The sequence below is a fragment of the Gracilinanus agilis genome, chromosome 2, assembly GCF_016433145.1.
Source record: "Gracilinanus agilis isolate LMUSP501 chromosome 2, AgileGrace, whole genome shotgun sequence".
Taxonomy (NCBI): Eukaryota; Metazoa; Chordata; class Mammalia; order Didelphimorphia; family Didelphidae; genus Gracilinanus; species Gracilinanus agilis.
The window spans coordinates 338,687,840-338,710,379 of record NC_058131.1 but is presented as its reverse complement, the minus strand read 5'-3'; the positions used below and the strand labels follow the sequence as shown (position 1 = coordinate 338,710,379).

Sequence of the window (22,540 nt, the reverse complement as noted above, 5' to 3'; positions counted from 1 at the left end):
AACACAGATACAGCAATACTATACAGTGATTACCTATTGGCTATTACCTGTGAGAACTTGGCTGCTCTCAGCAGTGCACTGATCTGGGACAATCCTGAAGGACTTATGATGGGGAATGCTATCCATCTCCAGAGAAAGAACTGTTGGAGTCTTTCACATCAGTGTACCTTTGGTTTTATTTTGGGGTTTTGGTTATAAATGACTTTGCTCTTACATCAATGGCTGATATGGAAATGTATTTTGCAAGATGATAAAAATAAAATTTTAAGAAATCTGGACAAAAGGAGTTGCTCTAAGTATTTTTGTACAAATGAGTAAAAAACCAAAACAAAACAAAACAAAAACTAGTTGTTTCGTTGTTTGGCTTTTGTTTTGTTTTGTTTTTAGCTACAGTGGAGAAAAATGAGATTCCAAGAAGGGATAAGCAGACAAGCTGGAGTTCTTTTACTCTGCAAATGCAAATGCCACAATAAAAATGGCCAATAGGGAGTTGATCACTAAAATTGATTAGGAAGTATTAAGGGGGCCTCTATTGATGAACTCAAATCACCTGGCTCTGACGAACTAAATTTTTCAAAACTGAAAGAACTGACAGATGTCTACATCTCATATAGATGTTTGCAAGTAGAGCTGCCTGAGTGTGTTCACACAGACAGGCCCCTCCTTCTCCGCTTACCAGGAAACAATCTGGGGATTGGCGGAACAAGCCCCTTCCACTCTCATCCCAAGGAGCAGTTGTGTTGGACTCTGTGACCCCATTTGGGGTTTTCTTGGCAAAGATACTGGAGCGGTTTGCCATTTCCTTGACCAGCTCATTTGATTGAGGTGGAAACTTAGGCAAACAGGGTTAAACGACTTGCCCACCGTCATTCCACTACTAAGTCTCGGAGGCTTGATGTGGACTCATATTGATGAGTCATCCCGACTCCAGGACAGGCACCCTTTCCACAAGACTAGGAGAAAGGAACCTTGCATGTCCCATTTCCGTGCAGCAGAGGGCGCAGTAGCCCATCCATCAGGCCTGCGCCTGCCCAGACTAGGCGGAAGTGACGCCATAGGTTTTGCTTTATAAGTCCTCTCCCTGGCTCCTTTCCTTCCTTTCACAGTTCCGCTATGGAGTTAGCTGCAGCCTTTGATCTCATGGGTGTTCACCATCCCCTGCCATGTGCCCCTCCCTGGTCCCTTGGCTCCTGTAGGCTTGATTCTACCTGAGTTTCTGCGGCACAGAAGTAGTGAGAGCTGAGCCAGGCCTGTCTCCCGTCAAGACTGGACTCCCGTCGTCCACCTCTCAGCGGCGAGGGTGCGCATGTAGAACGCGGGCTAAGCGCGATCCCGCAGGGGAGTGGGGGTGGGGGCAGACCCGGGTTCTGTGGGCTTCTGGGGGCGGGGTGGGGAGGCATTGGAGCGCTCGTGATAACATGGCCTGCCCGAGGCTTGGGGAAGAGGGACTTGACCAGCCCATGGCATGGGAGTGCAGTGCGCAGCGTGGTGGGTGGAAGTTGCCAAGATAGACCCATCAAGGAAGGACTTTCTAATGTGAGTTTGGCTCTAGGGAAGCAAGGAGTTGTCCGCAGGCTCAAAAAAACTCGTCTTGGGTAGGAATTGGGAGAGGATTCTTGGGCCAGACCGGGGTTGGAGCGGAGGCTCCCCGCTACTAAGAACGAACGTGCATGTTTTGGGGTGCAAGGTTGGGAGGTGTGGTATCCGAGCCCCTTGGTTTGCTCTTATTAAACCTGTAATGTGCCGGGGTGGGTCCATCTGCGTGGACGAATTCCCTCACTCCGCGCCGGGGACGCCCTGGCCCTGCATTCGAAAGTGATTATGGTCTAACTGTGACCTGGTCATTGATAGTGCAGGAAGAGAAACTCCTGAAAGGGTTTTCCCGTGTTTGAAGGGTCAGCATCCAGCCCTTGCAAACCCTGTACCTTTCACACACTTCCCCTTCAATAGGGAGCCATGCCTGGTGCCGCAGGACAGGTGCAAAGGCCTGTGAGAGCTCTGGAGGGAAGGGATGGAGGAACTGGCTGGAGGAAATTTTGGAAGCCTGGGGGCCAGCCGGTCGCATATTAGGAAAATCAGACATTTTTGTTTTTCCCTTTATTTTAGGTGGCCTTTTCAGCCTCCCCTGTGGTTGACCTGTTAACCCCATCTTCTTCCCAGAGGCATGGCCTCAGGAAGATACTTACACAGGTAAGGTGGTTTCTGCTTATCCTGAAAGTTTTGCTGCCAGAGGAATGAATCAAGAAGTATTCTTAAGCCCAAACTGTTAGGGGCTGGGAATACAGCTGAAATGCATGAGTGGAAAAAGAGAATTCAAATGCTGATCTTTGGAAGTGTTAAGATTTCTAGATTTGTCACTCATTCTGGGAAGGAGCATTTATTAAGAACCTATTACATGCGGGGCACTGCTAGGTGCTTTAGGGCATTTGCTTTTCACTAGAGCCCTAGGTGCATGTCTGAGGTTTGTTTTTAAACTTAGGTTTTCCTGGCCCAGTGCTCTACACCTCTTGCCATAGTTGATTCGTGTTTGCTGTGCTGAGGTCCTGTCTAAAGTATAACAAGGAGGGCTGTTTAGAATCAAGGGACCCAATTTCAAAACCTTGGCTTTGCCCCTTGATGTTTCTATGGAATTGTACACTTGGTTCAGTTTCATGTTTCTTCTAAACCACTCCCTTGGCCCTGCCACGTGGATTTGGTTGTATAAGAGAAATGTTTTTCTTGTGTTTGCAGACTTATTTTGAGAGGACTCCAAACTTAATTCAAAAGACTTGGATTTTTTAAATTTTAAACCCTTGCCTTCCATCTTAGAATCAATACTTGTGTATCAGTTCTAAGGTAGAAGAGTGGTAAGGGCTAGGCAAGGTGTGTGGGGGGGGTGTTGAAGTGACTTGCCCAGGATCACATAGCTAGGAAGTGTCTGAGGCCAGTTTTGAAACCAGGACGTCCTGAGTCTGCCTCTGTCCACTGAGCCATCCCGCTGCCCCCCAAGACCTGGGTTTTTAATTCTTCAGTTGAGTGCCCAGAGATATGCCTGTAGACTTCAGTGAGCCTCAGTTTCCTTGTGTATAAACTGTTAGTGGCATTAGTTCTGTGTTTTCATTGGAAACTCCATGCAGGATGGCATGTTCTCTGCAACTGCTTTCTACAGGGATAGGCAAACTGGTTGATGGGCCAAATCCAGCTCACTGCCTGCTTTTACAAAGACTACATTATATCCACAGCCAAGTCCTGGCTTATAAGCCAGCTAGATGATTTATCCAGAGTCACAACTACTTCTCAGTTTAGAGGTCACGGAACCTAGTTGGCTTCAAGGCTGGCTATCCTGTAGTGATGCCTCTCAGAAGAGCATATGAACTAATAATAAAGTCCACACAGATTGAAGAAAATGCTCCATCAACTATTTTGTTCAGTCAAACCTTCCTTACCCTGTCTTGGAGTTTTCTTGACAAACCATCAGAGTGGTTTGCCTGGGCCACACAGTTAGTTTCTAAGGCTTGTAATATAGGATTTTAACCTTGCCTTAAGCCAACATGGCCATATTTGAACTCAGGATTGTCTTCCTGATTTTGGGCCCAGCAGTGCCCACTGTACCACACCACACCTCACAGTCCCTTCCAACTATAAATGTCATGAATATAGGTGCTAGTTTTCTTTAGTAAAGCTTAATTTGGGGGTGTTAGTCCTCTTGGTCACCCTTTGGAGACTGCTAAATTATAGACTGGCTTGGAGAGTTGGTATAGTAAGGCATACATTGAACTCTGGAGTGTACTTGATTCTTGAGAAGCCTCATCTCTGGAAAGCAGAGAAGTGGATTTTTGAAGTGTTGTAAAGCTGCAAAATAGTGATAAGTGACATGCATGCTTGACCCAGTAGAGGTCCCTGTGAAGTAACCCTCTAGAAAAATGAAATTGCTAAGTATGCCTGAAGGTCCCTACTCTACTGTAGCTTCTGGCTGTAATTAGTTTTATACAGCAATCTCTAAAATAAAATAGGCAGAAGTTAAGTACATAAAATATAGGGTTGCAAAGGAAGCCAAGAATATTGAAATAATTAAAAATATTTTTGTAATTTAAGTTCCTTTCTTTCCAAATGTCTCAGTCAATGCTTTGTGCCCATAACAGACTTCAGATGATTGAAAGTTGATTTTGAGGAAAATGTGACCCCTCGCATAGGACGGGATCAGATTTTTTTTTTGTTTGTAGGCCTTAGGTCAGGTTTTAGGTTATTAAAGTAACTGAAGAGACTCCTGGCTTGTAGGCTCTTAGTAGGCATGTAATTACTTGTAATTACATTTCATGAGTCCACTTGTTTTTTCTTTGTTTCAGGACCCAACTTATATGACCTGCTTCATAAAACATCAAGAAGAAGTGGGTGTTGTATACCTCAGGATCTGGGATTCTTGTCTGTCTCTTGTTACTTAGGACAGATGAGAACAGAGTTAACAGGAAGTTAAGAAGCCTGGTTATGAACTGGATTCTTGTCCTGATAGACCAGATTCAAACCACGCTGAAACACCATGAGGAACAAAGGATTGGTTATTTGGATCTAGGAGGCTAATTTACTTTTTTTCCCCCATGATATCTACCAGTAAGCACAAAGGCTTCCCTGACCACAATCCCCACTCTAGGATAGGCCCTGCTAGGCATGCATCTAAGTTATAAAACTCATTATGATGATATCTTATCATTAATTTCCATTTGGAATAAATTGTTTCCTCAGAATTTGTGGAATTTAGGTTGTATCTTGCAAAAATGTTTGGGAAATGTTGACCAATTCTAGATAAATCCACAAAAAAATTTAGCCCATAACAAGTTGTACTAATAAACTTTTCAATTAAAAATAAATTATGTAGTATTTAGAAAACACCATGTTTGTGTGGATTTCTTTATTAAGAAAAAAAATGGATGGCAAATTTGCCTGATGTCTTTAAAGTCTTTGAAGATGACTATAATGAAACTGAAATGGTGATCTAGATAAAACTGGATATTTTACTAGGTCCTTTTAATGCTATATATTTCAAATACTTGGAACTTATTCTTGGATACTTAATAGGTTTACTTTGATAATGTTTCCTACATAAGTCATTCCCACATTAGCAGTTGTTGACTTAGAACACTGAAATTTAAAATGTTAGGTTTTAAATGCTTCCAGTTGTACAACTTTTAGGGGGTAAATATAAAAAATTAAATGGTTTATTATTAAGAAATAAGACAAAAGGAATAAACAGTTTTTAAATCTTATCTAAGCTTTTTAAACTAAAAGGATCCTGTATGAGCATGGGCTTTTTGCATGCTGTCAGTTATAAGGCCAATGGTTATAGTTATAGATATGTACACTTAAAATAATAATGGTGTATCTTCACCTACAAGGTGTAGATACTACACAAAATGTTTTCATAAATGTTAACTAAAACCATTTTAGTTTAAAAGGTGACTTAAAGTGAATATAAGGACTTGCTTCAAAGCTGTGTGACCTTGGACAAGTCTGAGAAGAGGTGATGGGGGGTAGCTATCTCCCAAACTCCTTAACATAAGTACAGTGTCTCACTGTAGATTTACCATGCCTTTTGCTGTACCATACTGGGTTTTTTAAGAGATCTGAAAGGTTTGAGTATAGGGCAAACACTGCTGGCAGCAGTGTTAACTTAAAATCTAGTACAGAAGTAAATGAATTAAGAACAACCTGGTTCAAGGCCTTAGAATGAATAAACTGGAACCCCAGCAAAGATGTGGATGTGCTAGCCTTAATGCTTTGGGAGTAAATTTAGAGAAAATGAGCCAGTATCTCCAGCTTTAGACCCCCATGAGGTAGCTGAGGACAGCTATTTGTATAAAGACTTGGTGGGAATCTAGTAACTTCTGAGGTGAGCCTAGGATAGAGTCTCATTCTTGAGCCACTAAAGAGTGAGGTGTGGCAAACAGATTGCCATGATAGCTTAGAAGAATTTATCCCCAGTAGATTGGGGAGAAAAAAAGTATCCTGTAAAAGAATGGGAAGTTCTTTAAGGAGACAGTGAGATGAAGACAGAGGCCCTAACCTCCATTCAAAAATTGGGAGAGTTGGGCAAATGGGTAAAAAAAAGGACCTGAATTAAGTATAAAGCACTTCCCACATAGTGGGGAACCAAATCCTTAGTAGAAAGCAGTTTCTTATGGCCCAAAGAATAATGTGGATCCTAAGATCCCACCAGAAAAGAAGTCACTCATTTGAGGTCAGCAATGAGACTAGCAGTCACTTCCTGCAGAGGGGTACCAACAGAGCAATAGAGAACTTTGGTATCTTCCTGGGTAATGTTATCAAGAATGTGATGGGAAGTATCAGATGCGATGACCAAGGTCACACAGCTTTGAAGCAAGTCCCCACTCTTGATTCATAGAGATAGAGAGAAATTAGACCATTAAAAGGAACCTAGGAAGCATTGCAAAGAATTTATAAAGTCTGGCAAAAAAACTGGAAACTAAGGAGATGTGCATTTTCATCACTTACTGATTAAAGTAGAAGCTTCAAAAGAAAATTCAAATTTAGGAAGTGAATTATTGGATTAAGAAACTACTATCTGGGAACAAGATTTCAATTTCTGAATAAAGCTTAAAAGATGTATGAATAATGGCTTCTTTGTTCATAGAGGACTGTATATCCCTAATGATAGCTAGTAGAATTACTTCAATTCCTAGCAATGCTAGAGCTTAAGAATTACATTGTGAGCACTTAGAAAGGAAAATAGTGACCAAAATTTCATCAAGGATGCCTAATGATAAGTTGAAGCAAGTCCAAAAGAAGATGGTTTGTATGAGAAGGAAATTGGAGACCATGTTATAAAAGTGAGTGGAAAGAATATAGGATTTTTATCCAGAAGAGAAAATTTAGGAGGAACAGTATGAGTAAGTAAAGGGCTATCACGTGGTAGGAAAATTATACCTCTTCTATTTGGGCCCAGAAAGTAGAATCAGCTACTACAGATGGAAGCTGCACAAAGGTAGATTTCAGCCCAACTTCCTAACTATTAGAGCTGTCCCAAAAGGGAATGAGTTGCTCTGGGAAGTAGTAGGTGTCTCCCCTATCCCCCTATCCCCACCCCACAGTCCACCACTGGAAGTCTTCTGATGAAGGCTAGATGACTACTTGATGGAGATGTAGCAGAGATTCCTACTGAGGTATAGATTGGACCAGATGGCCTCTGAGATCAATTCCAATTTGAAAGATCTTGTAATTCTGTGGCCTGTCATCTTTTGGCACAAGTGCTAGTAGGGTTGCCAATTAGCATGACAACAATTGAAAGTTATAAAAAGCCTTGGCTAAAGGTATTCTTAACATTATAAAAAATAGATTATAGATTACTTACATTTGTAACAGAACATAGAAAGAGACAAATATTTTAGAAAAGTTTGGCTCAAAACTTAAGAGCATTTTTTACAGTCAATTTCTCCCTGCTTCATTAACTTCAAAACAGTGAGAAATTCTATATGCCAAATGAAAAAAGGCACTCAAAACATTCTCCAAAAGTATATCCATATGGTTTAAGGAATAACTTTTTACTTCCATGCTTATCTACTTCTAATCCCAAAAGTGTATGGGAAAAGAATTTCCCTTGAATGTAATTTGCCCTCTGAAGAGCATCTAAATACATTTTTAATGACTTAAGAAAGAAAATTTCAATATGGTGGGTGGCAACATCAATCAGTATTTGTATCAAGAAAACTAAAGATAAAAGGTCCCCCTGCCCTATATAGTCTCTCTTATACCATATTTTAGATAAATAAAAATATAAAAAGTAATCACTCTGCAGTTTCCATACAACTTGATACAGGATGTCCCAAAAGACTCAGTGAATATGAAGAGCTATAAAAGGGAATGCCTATCTTTCAGGAAATGGGAAACTGACCTGAATCTGAATTTTTCCCCCTGAAACCATTTGAGTGTTAATGATTGGCTCTTTCGCTGACAACATCTTGTAGTCGTTTCAGTAACACATCATCATTTTCCTGGCAGAGGCGTTTAGTAGGTGACTGGGTATCACCATCAATAGTTAATGCTCGTTTCTTGCTTCTTTGTTCACCATGTTTGATCATATTGTTGATGTCTTTCAAACTCTGTCAGAAACATTAGAATACAAAGATAAGTAAGGGTTTTTGGAAAAAAACCCTCTAAAGAAACCTACCAAAGACTTGTTTCCCACTGAGTCTAGGATAGTGTACTAAGTGTACTGGACTTTGATCTCATCCTATTATGGAATTTTGAGGTCACTCATCCAAATTTTCATCTAAGGCAGAGCTGAGTATCTATAACCCATCTTCCTAGGGCATGTCTGTACCAGGAAGTGTCTCTTAATGTAGGATTCTGAATACATATAACAAATGTGGGCTAACTAGCAAAATCTTTGCCTATGTCATCATTTGTAGATTCCTTGTACCTGCAAGGACATTTTGGAAAACTGCTATTTAGGTTAAATGAAATTCTTGAGAATATTCAATATACAATAATGAGAACATGAAGAAATTGAAAAGACATGAAAAGCTGTACTTTTATAATTCTTTCTCCCCAAATTTAGTACCTTTGCAATAAAAGTTCAAACAAAGAAAAAGCTTAAAGAAAAACAAATCCATTTTTAAAACCGTATGTTAAAAGTGCTTAAGCACTGACCTTGGAAGGGCTGCCATTAAACTTGTACAGCAAAGCTGTCCTTGGGGTAAGGCAGGTCCCATTCTTGTGTGGGGAGACATAAACTGAGTGTTGTTGAGAGATCCGACGAGGAGACACTGGCTGCTGCTTGATATTTGGGAAAGGAGACAGAGGTGGGGCTTCTATCTGAAATTTTAAAATATAATGTCATTTTGAGGGGGTAAGTAAAGCCAAACAATTTTTTTCATATCTTTTGACAATAACAGTCATATTTGTAGGTGTCTGCTTAGCTTTAATAAAAACAAACTGCTTCCTACCACTACTTGTGTTTTAGCCCTTCACAGATTAATCTGCATCTTTCTATGCTCATCAGGACTCTATCCTGACTCCCAACACAAATGTTTCAAAGTGTGAGTAAAAATTTGGAGCAGAGTGGAATGGCCTCAATACATATCAAATTGGCCATTATGCTGGAAAGGGACCTGGCAAAATTGGGACATTAATGCATTGTTGGTGGAGTTGTGAGCTGATCCAACCATTCTGGAGGGCAATTTGGAACTCTGCCCAAATGGTTATAAAGCTGTGTATACCCTTAAATCCAATAACACCACTACTAGGTCTATATCCCAAAAAGATAAAAAAAAAAACCCAGTTGTCCAAAAATATTTATAGAAGCCCTTCTTGTGTTGGCAAAGAATAAGAAATTGAAGGATGTCCATCAATGGGGAATGGCTGAACAAATTACAGTATCTGATGGTGATAGAATACTATATTGTACTGTAAGAAATGATGAACAGGATGATTTCAGAAAGAGATGGAAAGATCTACATGAACTGATGCAGAGTGAAATAAGCAGAACCAGGAGAACATTATACAAAGCAACAGCAATATTGTGGAATGATCAACTGTGATAGAATTAGCTACTCTCAACAATACAAAGATCCAGGATAATTCTGAAGGACTTATGACAAAAATGCTCTCCACTTCCAGAGCAAGAACTGTTGAAATCAGAATGCAGATCAAAGCATACTAGTTTATTTAGTTAATTTGGGTTTTTATTTGGGGGTATGGTTTTATATGAGTATTCTCTTACAAAAATGAACAATACAAAAATATTTTGCATGATAATATATGTATAATCCAGATCAAATTGTTTGCCATCTCCAGAAGAGAGGACGGAAAGGAGTAGGACGGCAATTTGTTTATTATAACTTTAGGAAACATATGCTGAAAATTGTTGGCACATGTATTTGGGAAAATAAAAGAAAAATAAAATTTAAAAAAATCTGCAGCAGATCTAAAGTCAACCTTACACTTATGTATTGAATTGCAATATTGAAGGCAGGAAATAGGAAAATTTGAACAATACATACCACATTTTCTTCATTTGACAAATCATATTTTAGTGCAAATGACTTCACTCTTCCTACATAAACTTCATTGTAAAATTTGATAAGATCACCTCTCTCCTCTTTCATTGATCCAGTGGAAGAATCTGGTATTTTTGCACAATCTAAGTCTGTTGAAAAGGACATATGTTATAAACAGTCTGCTTTTGCCCAAAGTTGGCAACTTCAAATAACATTTTTGCCATGATATAAAAAAATACAGAAAATGCTTTATTTTGGGCTGTTAGTAGATTGTAGTAGCTTTGAAAGCAACTGACATAGGATTAAAAAGGTAGCATGAGAAATGTAAAGTCAGAAGTCAGGAGTAAATATTATATTCAATTTATTTGACAGCCTGTTAACAGAATGTCAAAAGAAAAGGCAATATAAGAACATTTTTATAAAGATAAAAAAATTATTAGCATCTGTGATGTTTTTCTTTCATACAGGTTGTCTGAAAAGTCCTAATGCAATTTAAAGCTATTATAGCTGTGTAATAATTTGTTTTTTTCCGCAATGTTTTGCAAACAGTATAATTGGAAAGAGGAGGTCAATCACAGGTACTGAAAATAGAAGCCAATATATACATCATCAAGGGTCAGAGTTGCATTGCTTTGCTTCAAGGAGTTGGCTTATCTCAAATTTATCCATAGCCCATGGTGACGAGAGGAATGAATGTGAGTAAGCATGTAATATATGAAAAATGATTTTTAAAAAGATAGAAAACAAAACTTTTTTACTCATATGGAACTTATCAGCAGTATTTTTTCTCAGCCTTTCCCTCAAGAGTCTTACACAACAATCCTCACTTATCTCAGATACCTGAAATCTTTTGGTTCTAGCAGTGGCAACCCAGAGGCAATAATCAACATGTACGCCCTTCCTTACTTCTACTTCATAAAGTTCTTCTCTTCCCTTCAAGCACCTCAAGAAACATTCTCTGAATGAAGTCTTTCCTGATTAATGCCTTTGCTCCTTGTATTTAACTACTTTGTATATATTTGTATTTGTTATCTTTATTTAAGTTGTTTATCTTTTTATATATACACCTGTTTCCCTCATTAGAACTTAAAATTCGTTCAGGTAAGAATTGTTTCAATATTTGTACTTATATTGTCTGTGCCCAGCATAGTGCCTGTTTGGTTTCTTGCCTCATTTGACAAAAATTGATGGCATTATGAAAAGATGGGCATACTAACTCGCTACTGATGGAGCTAAGAATTGGCCAACATTTCTTGAAAGAAATTTGAACTTATGGTAAGAAAGTGACTAAAATACCCATAACCTTGGCCAAAAGATTTTCCTTCTGGGCATATACTCTAAGGAGAGCAGTGATAAAAAGATTGGTCTACTATATGAAGAAAATTCAGGATGTCCCCAAAAAAGATTGAGTTGTCCTGAATTGATCACGGGACTTTTTATGGTAGCAAAGAACTAGAAACAAGTTAGACACCAATCTACTGGTCAATGGCTAAGTAAACTGCAGTACATGGATATAACAGAATATGACTGGGCTTTAAAAAACAAAGAACATGAGGAATCCAGAAACATATGAGAAGATTTATAAGAGTGAATGCAAAATGAAATAAGCAGAACTAGGAAAACATTACATACAATGACAACACTGCAAATGGAAAAAACAACAAGAACAATAGAAAATGAATGTTAGGAAATTTAAATCATCAAGTTTAGTGCCTAGATATAAGAAGACACCATCTCATCCTTCTTTGTAGACCACAGGTATGGAACACGGAATAACAAAAGACTTTTTCATTGTATTCTAGTTTTCTGGAATTTTTTCTTCCTCCTTTAAAAATTCTTTATATTTTATTTTTATTATTAATTATTTATCGATATACAAGTATTAATAATAATTTTATTAAATTTATTTTAATTAAATGATAAAATAAATGTATTATTTATTAAAATGATCAATATTAAATGATATATTTATTTATTATTAAGAATGGCTCTATAACAGGATGTGGGGAGAAATATAGTCAGAAATGTGGCTCACATAAAAAAAAGACATAACTAAAAACTCATTTTAAAACAGAATATTTATTGATAGCACCCCTTTTACTATCATTCAGATCCACTCCTTTATTAATAAGTTATTTGCTATGGATTTTGTCCATTTATGTAAGTCTATCCCAAAATTAATCATTAAGGGCAAAACCGCTTAACCTGGGATCTGTGAGTTTTGTTTTGTTTTTTAAATATTTTGATAATTGATTTTTAATATAGTTGTTTCCCTTATAATCCTATATGTTTTATTTTATGGTTATTCTGAAGAGTCCATAGGCTTTACCAGACTGCTAGAGATGTCCATGAGAACTCTTTCAGTAAATCTCTAGGACTTCATCATTAAGTATATATCATAACAAAGACTTGTAATCAGGAACAACTTTATTAGAGAAGAGTCAACTAAATTTGGTTACTTACCATAATCTATCATTTCAGTATCTTTTACATTATTATTGTATGTGCTAACTTCTACTGGAATTCTTTTCAACAGAACACTTCTATAAACCTATAGATAAAAAAAACCAAAACATTATGGTAATCATAAAAAGTAGCACAGCTTACTGACTACCAAAAAGAGGAAGGCAAAATAAGGAAATAATCAGAATTTACTGGATGGAACATATGCTCATTAGTGAATATTTTAAAATATAGATTCTTTTCCTTTTTCTTTGAACTCTTTGGGATACAGACCTAGTGACAATATTGCTCAGACAAAAGGGTACACACATTTTTACAGCTCTTTGAAAAGAGTTACAAATTATTCTCTAGAATGGTTAGATCAGTTCACAACTTGATCAACAATGCATTAGTTTCCTAATTTTTCCATGTCCTCTCCAGTATTTGTCATTTTTCTTTTCTGGCATGTTAGCCAGTCTAATAGATATAAGGTGGTACCTCAGAGTTGTTTAAATTTACATTTCTCTAATCAATAGTGATTCATAGCATTTTTTCAAATGATTAGCTTTTATTTCTTCTAAAAACTGCCTGTTCACATATCTTATAATCAATTATCAAAAGGGAATGACTTATATTTTTATAAATTTGACTTGATTCTCTAAAAAGGAGGCTTTTATCAGAGGAACTTGCTGTTAACAATCCCCCCCACCCCGATTACTGCTTTCCCTCTAATCTTGGCTGCATTTTGTTTGTGCAAAACTTTTTCAAATAATAAATATTATCTAATTTACTTCCCAAGATCCTCTCTACCCCTTATTTGGTCATAAATGCTTCCCTTATTCACAGATCTAACAAGTAAAATTTTCCATGTTCCCACAATTTGTTTAAGATATGATCACCCTTTATGTCTAAATCATGTACCCATTTTGAATTTATCTTGGCATATGATCTGAGATGCTGATCTCTACCTTGTATTTGCCAAACTGCTTTCCAGTTTGCCCAGAAGTTTTTGTCAAATAGTTTTTGTCCCAAAAGTTTGGATCTTTGGGTTTATCAAACATTAGGTTTCTATGGTCACTTACTACTGTGTCTTGTATACTTAATCTGTAAATCTACCATTCTATTTCTTAGTCAGTACCAGACTGCTTGCTTAATTACTGCTTTGTAATATAATTTGAAATCTGGAATTGCCAGGCTGCCTTCCTTAGCATTTTTTCATTGATTCTTTTGATATTCTTGATCTTTTGTTCTTCCAGATGAATGATGTTATTATTTTTTCTGTCTCTATAAAATAATTTTTGGCAGTTTGATTGGTATGGCCCTGAATAAATAAATTTATATAGATAGAATTGTCATTTTAATTATATTAGTTTGGTCTACACATGAGCAATTAATATTTCTTCAGTGTTTAGATCTGTCTTTATCCTGTGAAGAGTATTTTGTAATTGTGTTCATTTCTTTGGTTGTTATTAAAGATTTTGTTGATTTGGGTTGGCTGGGAAGGAATTTTTGGTGAGAGCTATCTTTGAATACAGGGCTTGAGTGAAATGCCTTTCTGTCTCTGTACCCCATGAGGAAATATTGAGAATGATCATACTATAGAATTTCAAACCAAGTGTCAAAATAAATCTCTCTAATAAAAAGGGAGAGTTTTTTAACCCATTTCCATGTTGGATAATTTTTTTTAATTACAACTTCTAAAAATTTTAATGTTTATTTGACCAAAAATATGGTCTTTGTATATGGCCTTCCATTATAATATTTCAGGAAATGTTTAGCTTCCACTTTGAATAGTCAAGCAACAGGATTTTGAAGTGAAGGGTAAGAAAGTTGGACTTATGTTAATAATACCACCATTGTTTATTCAATTTAAAAGTTTTCAACATTTTAGTATGATATAGTAGCCCAATGATTATCATTAAGTTGAGAGCCAAAAGACTTGAATTCTAGTACCAACTTTGTCACTAACTCACTCCTTCATGTTGGATAAGTCATTTCCTCTCTCTGGGCCTTAATTTCTTCTATAAACTGAATAAGTTAGAAGAGATGAACTCTAATGTCTAAAAACTCTCTAATTTCAAGACATTTTACTAACTTTCTAAAACCTTTTAGATACAAACTCCCTTTTATAAACAGAGCAGATGTATAGAAACAGATTTCCTGGTTTCTTGTTTCCTACTATAGTTGTATTTCCATTATAACATTCTGCCCTCATCAATTTAATAATATCCAATAAACTTGAAAACCTAAAAGTACACTGATATGTATAGTATTATAAATGGAATCATCTCTTTTCCTTCAAGTGTTAGCAGAGACCCACTCAAGAAACAGCTAGTATCATTTCTTGTCAGTAAAGAAAATACTGTTAGTACTCACATGACTATTTGCTTGGGGCTGATTTCTGTAACTTTTCATTATGTCTTGAAAAGTTCTTTCTTCTTTTGTTACCTAAGAAAAAAGAAAACTGCATTTCTCAACTACTATTGAAAAAATGATGAATATGAACAAAAATTAAGACAGACATTTGAAACAATGATCCATAAAGGCATTTATCTTAAGAACAATAAACAATTTAAGGTGGTAAGATAAGTCATTCAAATTAGGGTTCTCTATTATTTTAAAGCATAGGTTCCCAATATTCATAAAAGGTTAGGGTGGACACTCTGAATGGTTACAAAGCAGAGACTAATTTACTATCCCTTTACTGAACATATACTTCACATTAATTTGAGAGAACATGAGACACTGGTGATAACTGAATTGTTTTAGTTTTCTATTTTATTAGCATTCAGCACTTTTAAAAAAATGAATTAAAGACACAACAAAAGTTAGAATATATCCTGGTGCAAAACAATATTTTTTATACCAAGATTTGGCTTCTATTACTTCAAACAGACCATTGATGTTTTAAAGCTTATAGGACAGTAACTATAGGTTTTATATATATATATATATATATATATATATATATATATATATATATATATATATCTCTTCTTATAGAAGAAACTTGATGTGCCTGGCTCAAAGGGAAAAATACTGACTCATGTTCACAAAAGGAACCCTTTTAGGATAATCTAGTTTTATAATGTGTACTCAAGTTATTTTTCTCTTCAATAGCACTAGAAATCATCATTAAAGCTGTTTTTCTCCATGAAGAGTTATAGAAATGATAACACATATATTCTGATGTGTTTTCTAGACAACTAGAACAATTTAGATAGTCCAAATGGATGCCTATTATGCAGTGAAGTTTATTAGAAAGTGAAGGTGTCTCTATTACACTCAAGAAGGTTACAATAATACAGTGGTGTAATAAGTGTTCTACTTAGTCATATAAGAAAGGCTTTAATTCATAGTGTCTTACTCTATAAACCTGTCTGTTTCATGTCAGCTAGCTTGCAACAATGAACTGTCCAAATTTGCTATGTGGTTTTCTAAACTATATTCCCATTTTATCTGGGTTTACCTTTTCAACTACTAACGAAAAGACTTTAATACTTTGCACAAAAAGAAAATAAGATGTTAACAACAGGAAGAATCTTCATTTGAAGGTAGTGAAACTGAAAGAAAATTGAACTATGATTTAGATGACTAGTATTATCATAACCTAGATATATAATGGGCTGTAAAATATGAGACTGACCTAGATGATTTCTAAAGGCCCTTCTAATCTATCAGTCCACAATTATTTAATATAGAGAGAAGTTTTAATTTCTAGAGCAGATATCCTTACTATGTGAAGAGAATGATGCTTCTGGAACCTTGAATAGAACAAGGGAAATAAAGATAACAATAATCAGAATTTACTACTTTCCCAACAAAGGTGAGAGTCACTTGGTCTATAAAGGAAAAGACTAATGTAGAATCAAGTTCATGCCAAAAGTGAAGCCAATATGGAGAAAAACCACTTTTCCAAATTGATATATTACCTTTGCCATAATGTAAAAAGCACAAAGAAGGAGCTGATCCAAATGTCTGTCTTTCATGAGATCAAAGCAGTGCACTAATGTGAATTCAAAACATGTCCATATCTTTCTTCTCAAGTCATTGGAAACATCCAATTTTAAGCACAAATCACGTAAGCGTACACTTGCCAAATGATAGACCTAATGTGGAATAAGGCACAATATATTAAATACAAAGCTAAATAAATTTTTTTCTAAAAGCAAGTGGTATTGATGTCTTTGGTTGAAGATTAAAATCATTTCTGGATATATAACCTCCACTACCTCCTACTACAATGAGTTTTTCCTTAAAACAAAGAAAACCAGTTAAGCAAAATTAAATAAGAGTGAGCACATCTGAGAGTACCTTCAACATTCTATACCCAACAGTTTCCTACTTGTTTACCCAAGAAGGGCCACAATTCAACATTACAACTATTGAATATTCAAGTTAAGTGATTCTTGAACACATAGTTTTAAGCATTAAAAAGGTTGTATACATTATTGTGGGGATATGGATCAAGAATGTGAAAATCCTTAGGCTGCACCTTAAGTAAAACCAAGCTATTGGCAAATTAGCAATACTGAAAAGTTTATAACTCAAAATCAATACTTTGGGCTACACATATTCATAAATCCTAATTAATAATACATTTATAAACAGGCATAGGTCATTAAAAACTTATAAAATATCTGCAGGAAAATTGGGACCCTAATACATTGTTGGTGAAGTAGCAAATTGATCTAACCATTCTGGAGAGCAATTTGGAACTATGCCTAAAAAGGCTATAAAACTGTGCATACCCTTTGATCCAGTAATACCCCTTTTGGATCTATACCCCAAAGAGATAAAAAAAAGGGGGGGGGAAGGACTTATTTGTACAAAATCATTTACAGCAGCTCTTTCTGTGGTGGCAGAGAATTGAAAATTTAGAGGATGTTCATTAATTGGGGAATGGCTAAACAAATGGTGGTATATGTTGGTTATGGAATACTACTGTGCTGTAAGAAATGATCAATATGATTTCAGAAAAAGCTGGAAAGATCTATATGAACTAATGCAGAGCGAAATAAGCAGAACCAAGGGAACACTGTACACAGAAACCACAATATTGTACAATGTTCAACTGTGAAAACTTGATGTCTCTCAGCAATACAATGATCCAGGACAATTCTGAAGAACTTGGGACAAAGAATGCTACCTACCTCCAGAGATGCAGATCAAACCATACAATTTTTTACTTTAGTTAATTTGTTTGTATTTTGGGATTTTGTTTATATGAGTATTCTCTTACAATAATGAACAATATGAAAGTATGTTGTATATGATAATATATGTATAACCCAGATCAAATTGCTTACCATATTGGAATGGGGTGGGGTGGAGAGAGGGAAGGAGACAATTTGGATCTTATAATTTCAGAACATATGTCGAAAATTGTTATTACATGTAATTGATGTAATTGGAGAAAAATACATTTTTTGAAAAATCTGCAGGGCTACATGGGCAACCATGTAAGATGAAAAGTGTTAAAATATTTGACTACCTTCAGAACATTATAAAATTATAGATCCTTGAAGCAGTGAAGTATTACACTGAAAAAGGATGAAAATGTAATTATAATATGAGTTTCATATATAGAAAGTCATTTGCTTATCTCACCCTAGGAGCTAACTAGTTCAAGCACTGTGTCCGGTTTGGATGGCTCTAATTTTTGAAAAGCAGAACAAAAATAATAACACATAAAAGAACAAATAAAAAAGGATGAAGAAAATGTTACAGATATTGAAGGATTAAAAGAAATTGGATTTATTTGATGTGAAGAAGCTGAAAACAATGCTCTTTAAGTAGAGAAGATGCCTTTCAGCTACTCTTCACTTATACTGTACAAACTATAGAAATTAAATTAAAACTTACACAAGAGGTTAACTATATATGGAATTCTTTAAAAGTTGCAATTATTAACAGTAATAGGTTTCCAAAAGGAAATGGTCCCTTAAGTGAGTTAAGAATGGGGGAGGAGATGATAATCATATAGTTATGGGTTGAACTAAATGCCTACTTGAGATCCCCTTCAGCTCTAGAATCATATAAAAAAAGTGCCTTTTTTAACCTGTGTAGCTACTTAATATGTTCATACTCCTAGTTATGATAAAAGCTATCTTTAATTGTTAAATAAAGAAAAATAAACCAAAATAAGTCAAGTAAGAGAATGGCTGCTTAACAATTTCAGAGGTTGAACCATGATTTATTAGGACTTCATTTTCTATATGCCATATTTGTTATGTCTTTTAAATGGCTATAAGTTTTCTATGAAACCTTATACTCTCCAAATGTAATGAATTAATTTTTTAAAGGTGCTGTGAAAACATTTACCTTCCTATAAAACAGTGCTAGAGATCCAGTTCTTTTTGGTCGGTTTACTCCAGCCTGGTTTATTTCTGGAGCTTTTGTTGCATGGGGTTGTTTTGGAGAAGTACCACTTAATGACTGAGCTGTAATTGGTATTTGTACAGGGCTCTCCACTCTAGACTGCTCACTTGCATTCAGTTGCATGGGTATTACTGTGATCTCTCCAGTATCAGTGGCAACACCTGGAAAACAAAAGGACAGGTTCTCAACTTGGGAAATAAACTATAGATAATAATGCACATATATGGAAAATGACACACAGAAAAAAGAAATGACCTACCCAGTGTCACATAGCTAATTAGTGGCAAAGACACAATTCAACATTCATTATGTAAAAAATTTTCAGTTTATCAGTCCAGTGCTTTTTCCATATGCCATGCTACTGACTAAGATCGTTTCATAAACTTGTGGTCTGCAGATTCAGTGGGGAGCACAGTGGTGTCCTCACAGAATTATCAAGATGGAAGTGCCCTTGAGAAATCATCTAGTTCCCTCCCTTCCTGAAGTATTAATCACTTCCACAAGATCCCCAGTTATCTAACCTCTACCTGGATATCTCCTGAAACAGCTTATCTCATTTTCAATACAAGATTAAAAAAACTGCCTTCATTTGCCTGATAGGATACAACCAATATAAATGTATACTTCAAAGAATATCAAGTGGCACTATTTACTTTTCAAGAAACTTACATAAAAAGTAGCAGACAATATAAATTATTCTGAAGTTTTGGACTACCTAGATAATTCAATTGTTTAGGAAGATTCTACAGTCTCCCCCCCCCCCCCCCCCCCACCATACAAACACACACAGAGAGAAAGATTAGTGACAATAACAGATCAGGTTAAAAGTAGGAGCTGAAAATTGTCTATTGACACGCATTAGTAGCGTGAAGCAGTGCCGTTAAACTCAAATAGAAACAAAGGGCTACTAATCCATATGTAAGGATCTCTACAGGCCACATATTGACTTAATTTTAAAATGTAATGTTTTCTATATTTTGTTGTATTTTTGTGTTGTTAAATATTTCCCAAGTACATTTAAATCTGATTTGGGTTGCACTTGGGAGTGTTGCAGGCTCTGTCTGAACCTCTGCTCAAGTGTATGTATTATTAGGCCCCATGATATCCAAATGGGAATGGGGAGGAAGGGTTGAGGAGTAGGTTAAGTAATGACAAAAAAAAAAAAAAAAAAAAAAAAAAAAAAAAAAACAGAGCCTCTGAATCACATGACAAAGTTGAAAAAGTTAAATATAAATTCAAGATGCTTCTGGGGATCAGTGAGTATTACTGAAAGTCTGTGGAGAATTATGCCATTATCACACAACCACAAAATAAGTGTGTACATGGATGCTATGTCAAGAAGAAGCACAAGGGGGAAAAGTACAGCCCAAAGGATGATTGGTGAATAATTCTGATCCTTCATGAAAACATAGACTGGCACAGTTAAAAGGTATCTTAGAGATGATTTGTTGCTATCTATTCAACTTGGGGCCAGAGAGGAGAAAGGATCCTGACTCATTTGGGAAAAGATTAATATCAACATATCCCAGTACCTATAACATTAGAAACAACATGGAATTGGTTAATTTCATTCTTTAAAAAACAAAAAACGAAAGAACGTTTATTTTATCTTCTGCTAAGATTCTGCATCTTTAAGGTATAACTAAATTCTGTGGAATCCCATTCTTCACCTCATAAGAAAGACATTGAGAGGGAATACTACAAAACAAATATCAACTTGAAGAATGTAAATAAGTGTTAATTGACCAAAATGAATCCTTCAATTAAAATCATGAAGTAGTCTGTACTTTTAAGTTAAAAAAAAAAAAGAAAAAAAAAACAAGCAAGGAAGAAAGGGGCTTCATTAGAAAAAAATAACCAGGAACGAGAGCATCAGCTCAAACAAGACCAAATGCTCTGAGACAGTCAGCCTTAGCTAGATTGGAATAAAATGGAAAGCGAACTGAGGTAGAACATGCTCTACATGCTTATTTACCAAGCCTTCCCCTAATCTGCAAATGCTGCCATCCTCAGTGATTCTCTTGCTTGTTGGACCTGCAGACAGAAAAGCACCTAGATCTATTGGATAAAGCAAGTCTGTCTCAGTGATGGCTTATTAAACAAGGTAGTTAAGATCTGCAAATCATCAGTGAAGTCAAACAACTAAAGGATTTCAAATGAAATGGAAGGGCTGTTGGCATTTCATTATTTTCAGATGTTCTTTATATATTTTACAAAATCTTTTCGTGCATTTATGCTAATTCATAATTAGCATAAATTCTGTCTTCTGGTGTGTTGTTATGCTGCGCCAGCAAAAGAGTGTGAGATGCTTGCACACAAATTAAGCCACTTTTTTTGCTCCCTTTCTCTTGTTAGCCAAGACTTGTTTGTATAATAACTCTAGCACTAACTTGATTTTACCCTCTACTAAGCTTTATCAACTTGACAGCTTATACTTACTAGTTTAAATATCAATCTCTGAGCCACTTGGTCTCAAACTAGGAGTAAAGAGAATTTATATTCAACAATGTTCTTAGGATTGAGAGACACAAAAATGCTTAACAATTTTTCATAAAACTTTTCTTTTTAGGAGTGGCAAAAAAAGTGATGTTGCCATATTCAAACTGAATCCGATCCATGGATGCTTGCTAGGGCATCAGTCACCCAAAGATGAATAAGATCAAGTCATAGTAAGTATGGGTCCCTTCTTGATTAGGCTATGGAAAACAGATTTGTCCAAAGGGAGGGTGGGAGCAAAAAAATGGATTCTAGAGTCTCATTCCTGATACTTTTCTCATTCCCTAGAATTTCTTGCTTAGAGTAAGTTTTGGTTATTATTAAAAAGATAATTTTTTCTCCTGGTTTTTTATTAAAAAGTTAAGATGCTTATTATAGTATATATATAATATTTATTAAAATATAGTAGACTAAAAATCTTCATGTCATTTATTTTAAAATATAGCACATTTTGCTAAAGCTCCCCAGAGAGCTTAAAAAGGAAATAAATAATTTAGCTTTACACAGTAAGAAGCAAATTAATAGAATCTTTTGGGGTTAATATCATAGAAGAGAAACACATTTTTTCACAATCTACTCTTTTTTTTTTTTTTCTTCTAGCATAAGGCCAGATAATACATGCCACCTAAATGGGGAAGGATTATTGGCTTTGGAGTCTGAAACCTTGAGATCTACCCAAGCTCTACTCTTCTGAACCTGGTTATGTAACTCTGGCTAAGTAGACCAATATAATCTCTTCAGAACTCTTCCTCCTCATTTGTAAAATAAGGGATCTCTAAAGTCCCTTCCAGTCCCCCAAACCTTGGAGACATTCAATAGAATAACTTTAACAATATTATCAGCATCATACACAATGGAATTGGAAAGAACTCTAGAAGCCATTAAGTACCACCCTCCTATCTCTTTCAAGAAAATCAAGGACCAGAAAGATGGAATAACCTCTCTAAGGCCACAGAGTCAATAACTAGCTTTCTTAATGTATTTTGGTACCAATGGCAGAAAACTATACTAGGCAGACCACCTCTGATTTAATATGTCATTTCTTTGCAGGAGAAAAACATATGATTTATCACTTGTTTATATGGGTATATGATTTGGGGTTTTGGTTTTAAAAGACTACTCTATTACAAATATGAATAATAGGGAAATAAGCTTTGAGTGATAATACATGTATAACTCAGTGAAATTGCTTGTCAGCTCCGGGAGAAGGGAGGGAAGATGGGAAGGGGAGA

The 22,540-nt window shown here is 35.8% G+C and overlaps 1 protein-coding gene, 1 long non-coding RNA gene and 1 other non-coding gene across 4 annotated transcripts in view; 2 read left to right on the top strand and 1 right to left on the bottom strand.

The window, feature by feature from the left end:
- RBL1 (RB transcriptional corepressor like 1) overlaps positions 1-22,540 on the bottom strand; it is a 76,391-nt gene that overhangs the window by 15,370 nt on the left and 38,481 nt on the right. Inside the window, exons 16-22 of one of the 2 annotated variants that reach the window (XM_044664318.1) lie at positions 18,756-18,973; positions 16,364-16,540; positions 14,808-14,879; positions 12,453-12,540; positions 9,993-10,138; positions 8,641-8,805; positions 7,883-8,090 (exon numbers count right to left, since the gene is read on the bottom strand). In XM_044664318.1, coding sequence (XP_044520253.1) covers positions 7,920-8,090; positions 8,641-8,805; positions 9,993-10,138; positions 12,453-12,540; positions 14,808-14,879; positions 16,364-16,540; positions 18,756-18,973 — 1,037 coding nt within the window. In that variant the 3' untranslated portion in view covers positions 7,883-7,919. Of the gene's footprint in view, positions 1-7,553; positions 8,091-8,640; positions 8,806-9,992; positions 10,139-12,452; positions 12,541-14,807; positions 14,880-16,363; positions 16,541-18,755; positions 18,974-22,540 lie in introns of those variants that run through there. The other variant, XM_044664317.1, reaches the window with a different exon arrangement.
- LOC123237412 lies at positions 1,115-7,018 on the top strand. The gene is made up of 3 exons (XR_006505468.1): positions 1,115-1,300; positions 2,107-2,190; positions 4,326-7,018. It is a non-coding gene; the product is annotated as an uncharacterized LOC123237412 (long non-coding RNA).
- LOC123238456 lies at positions 1,802-1,935 on the top strand. Its single transcript, XR_006505620.1, has one exon. It is a non-coding gene; the product is annotated as a small nucleolar RNA SNORA71 (small nucleolar RNA).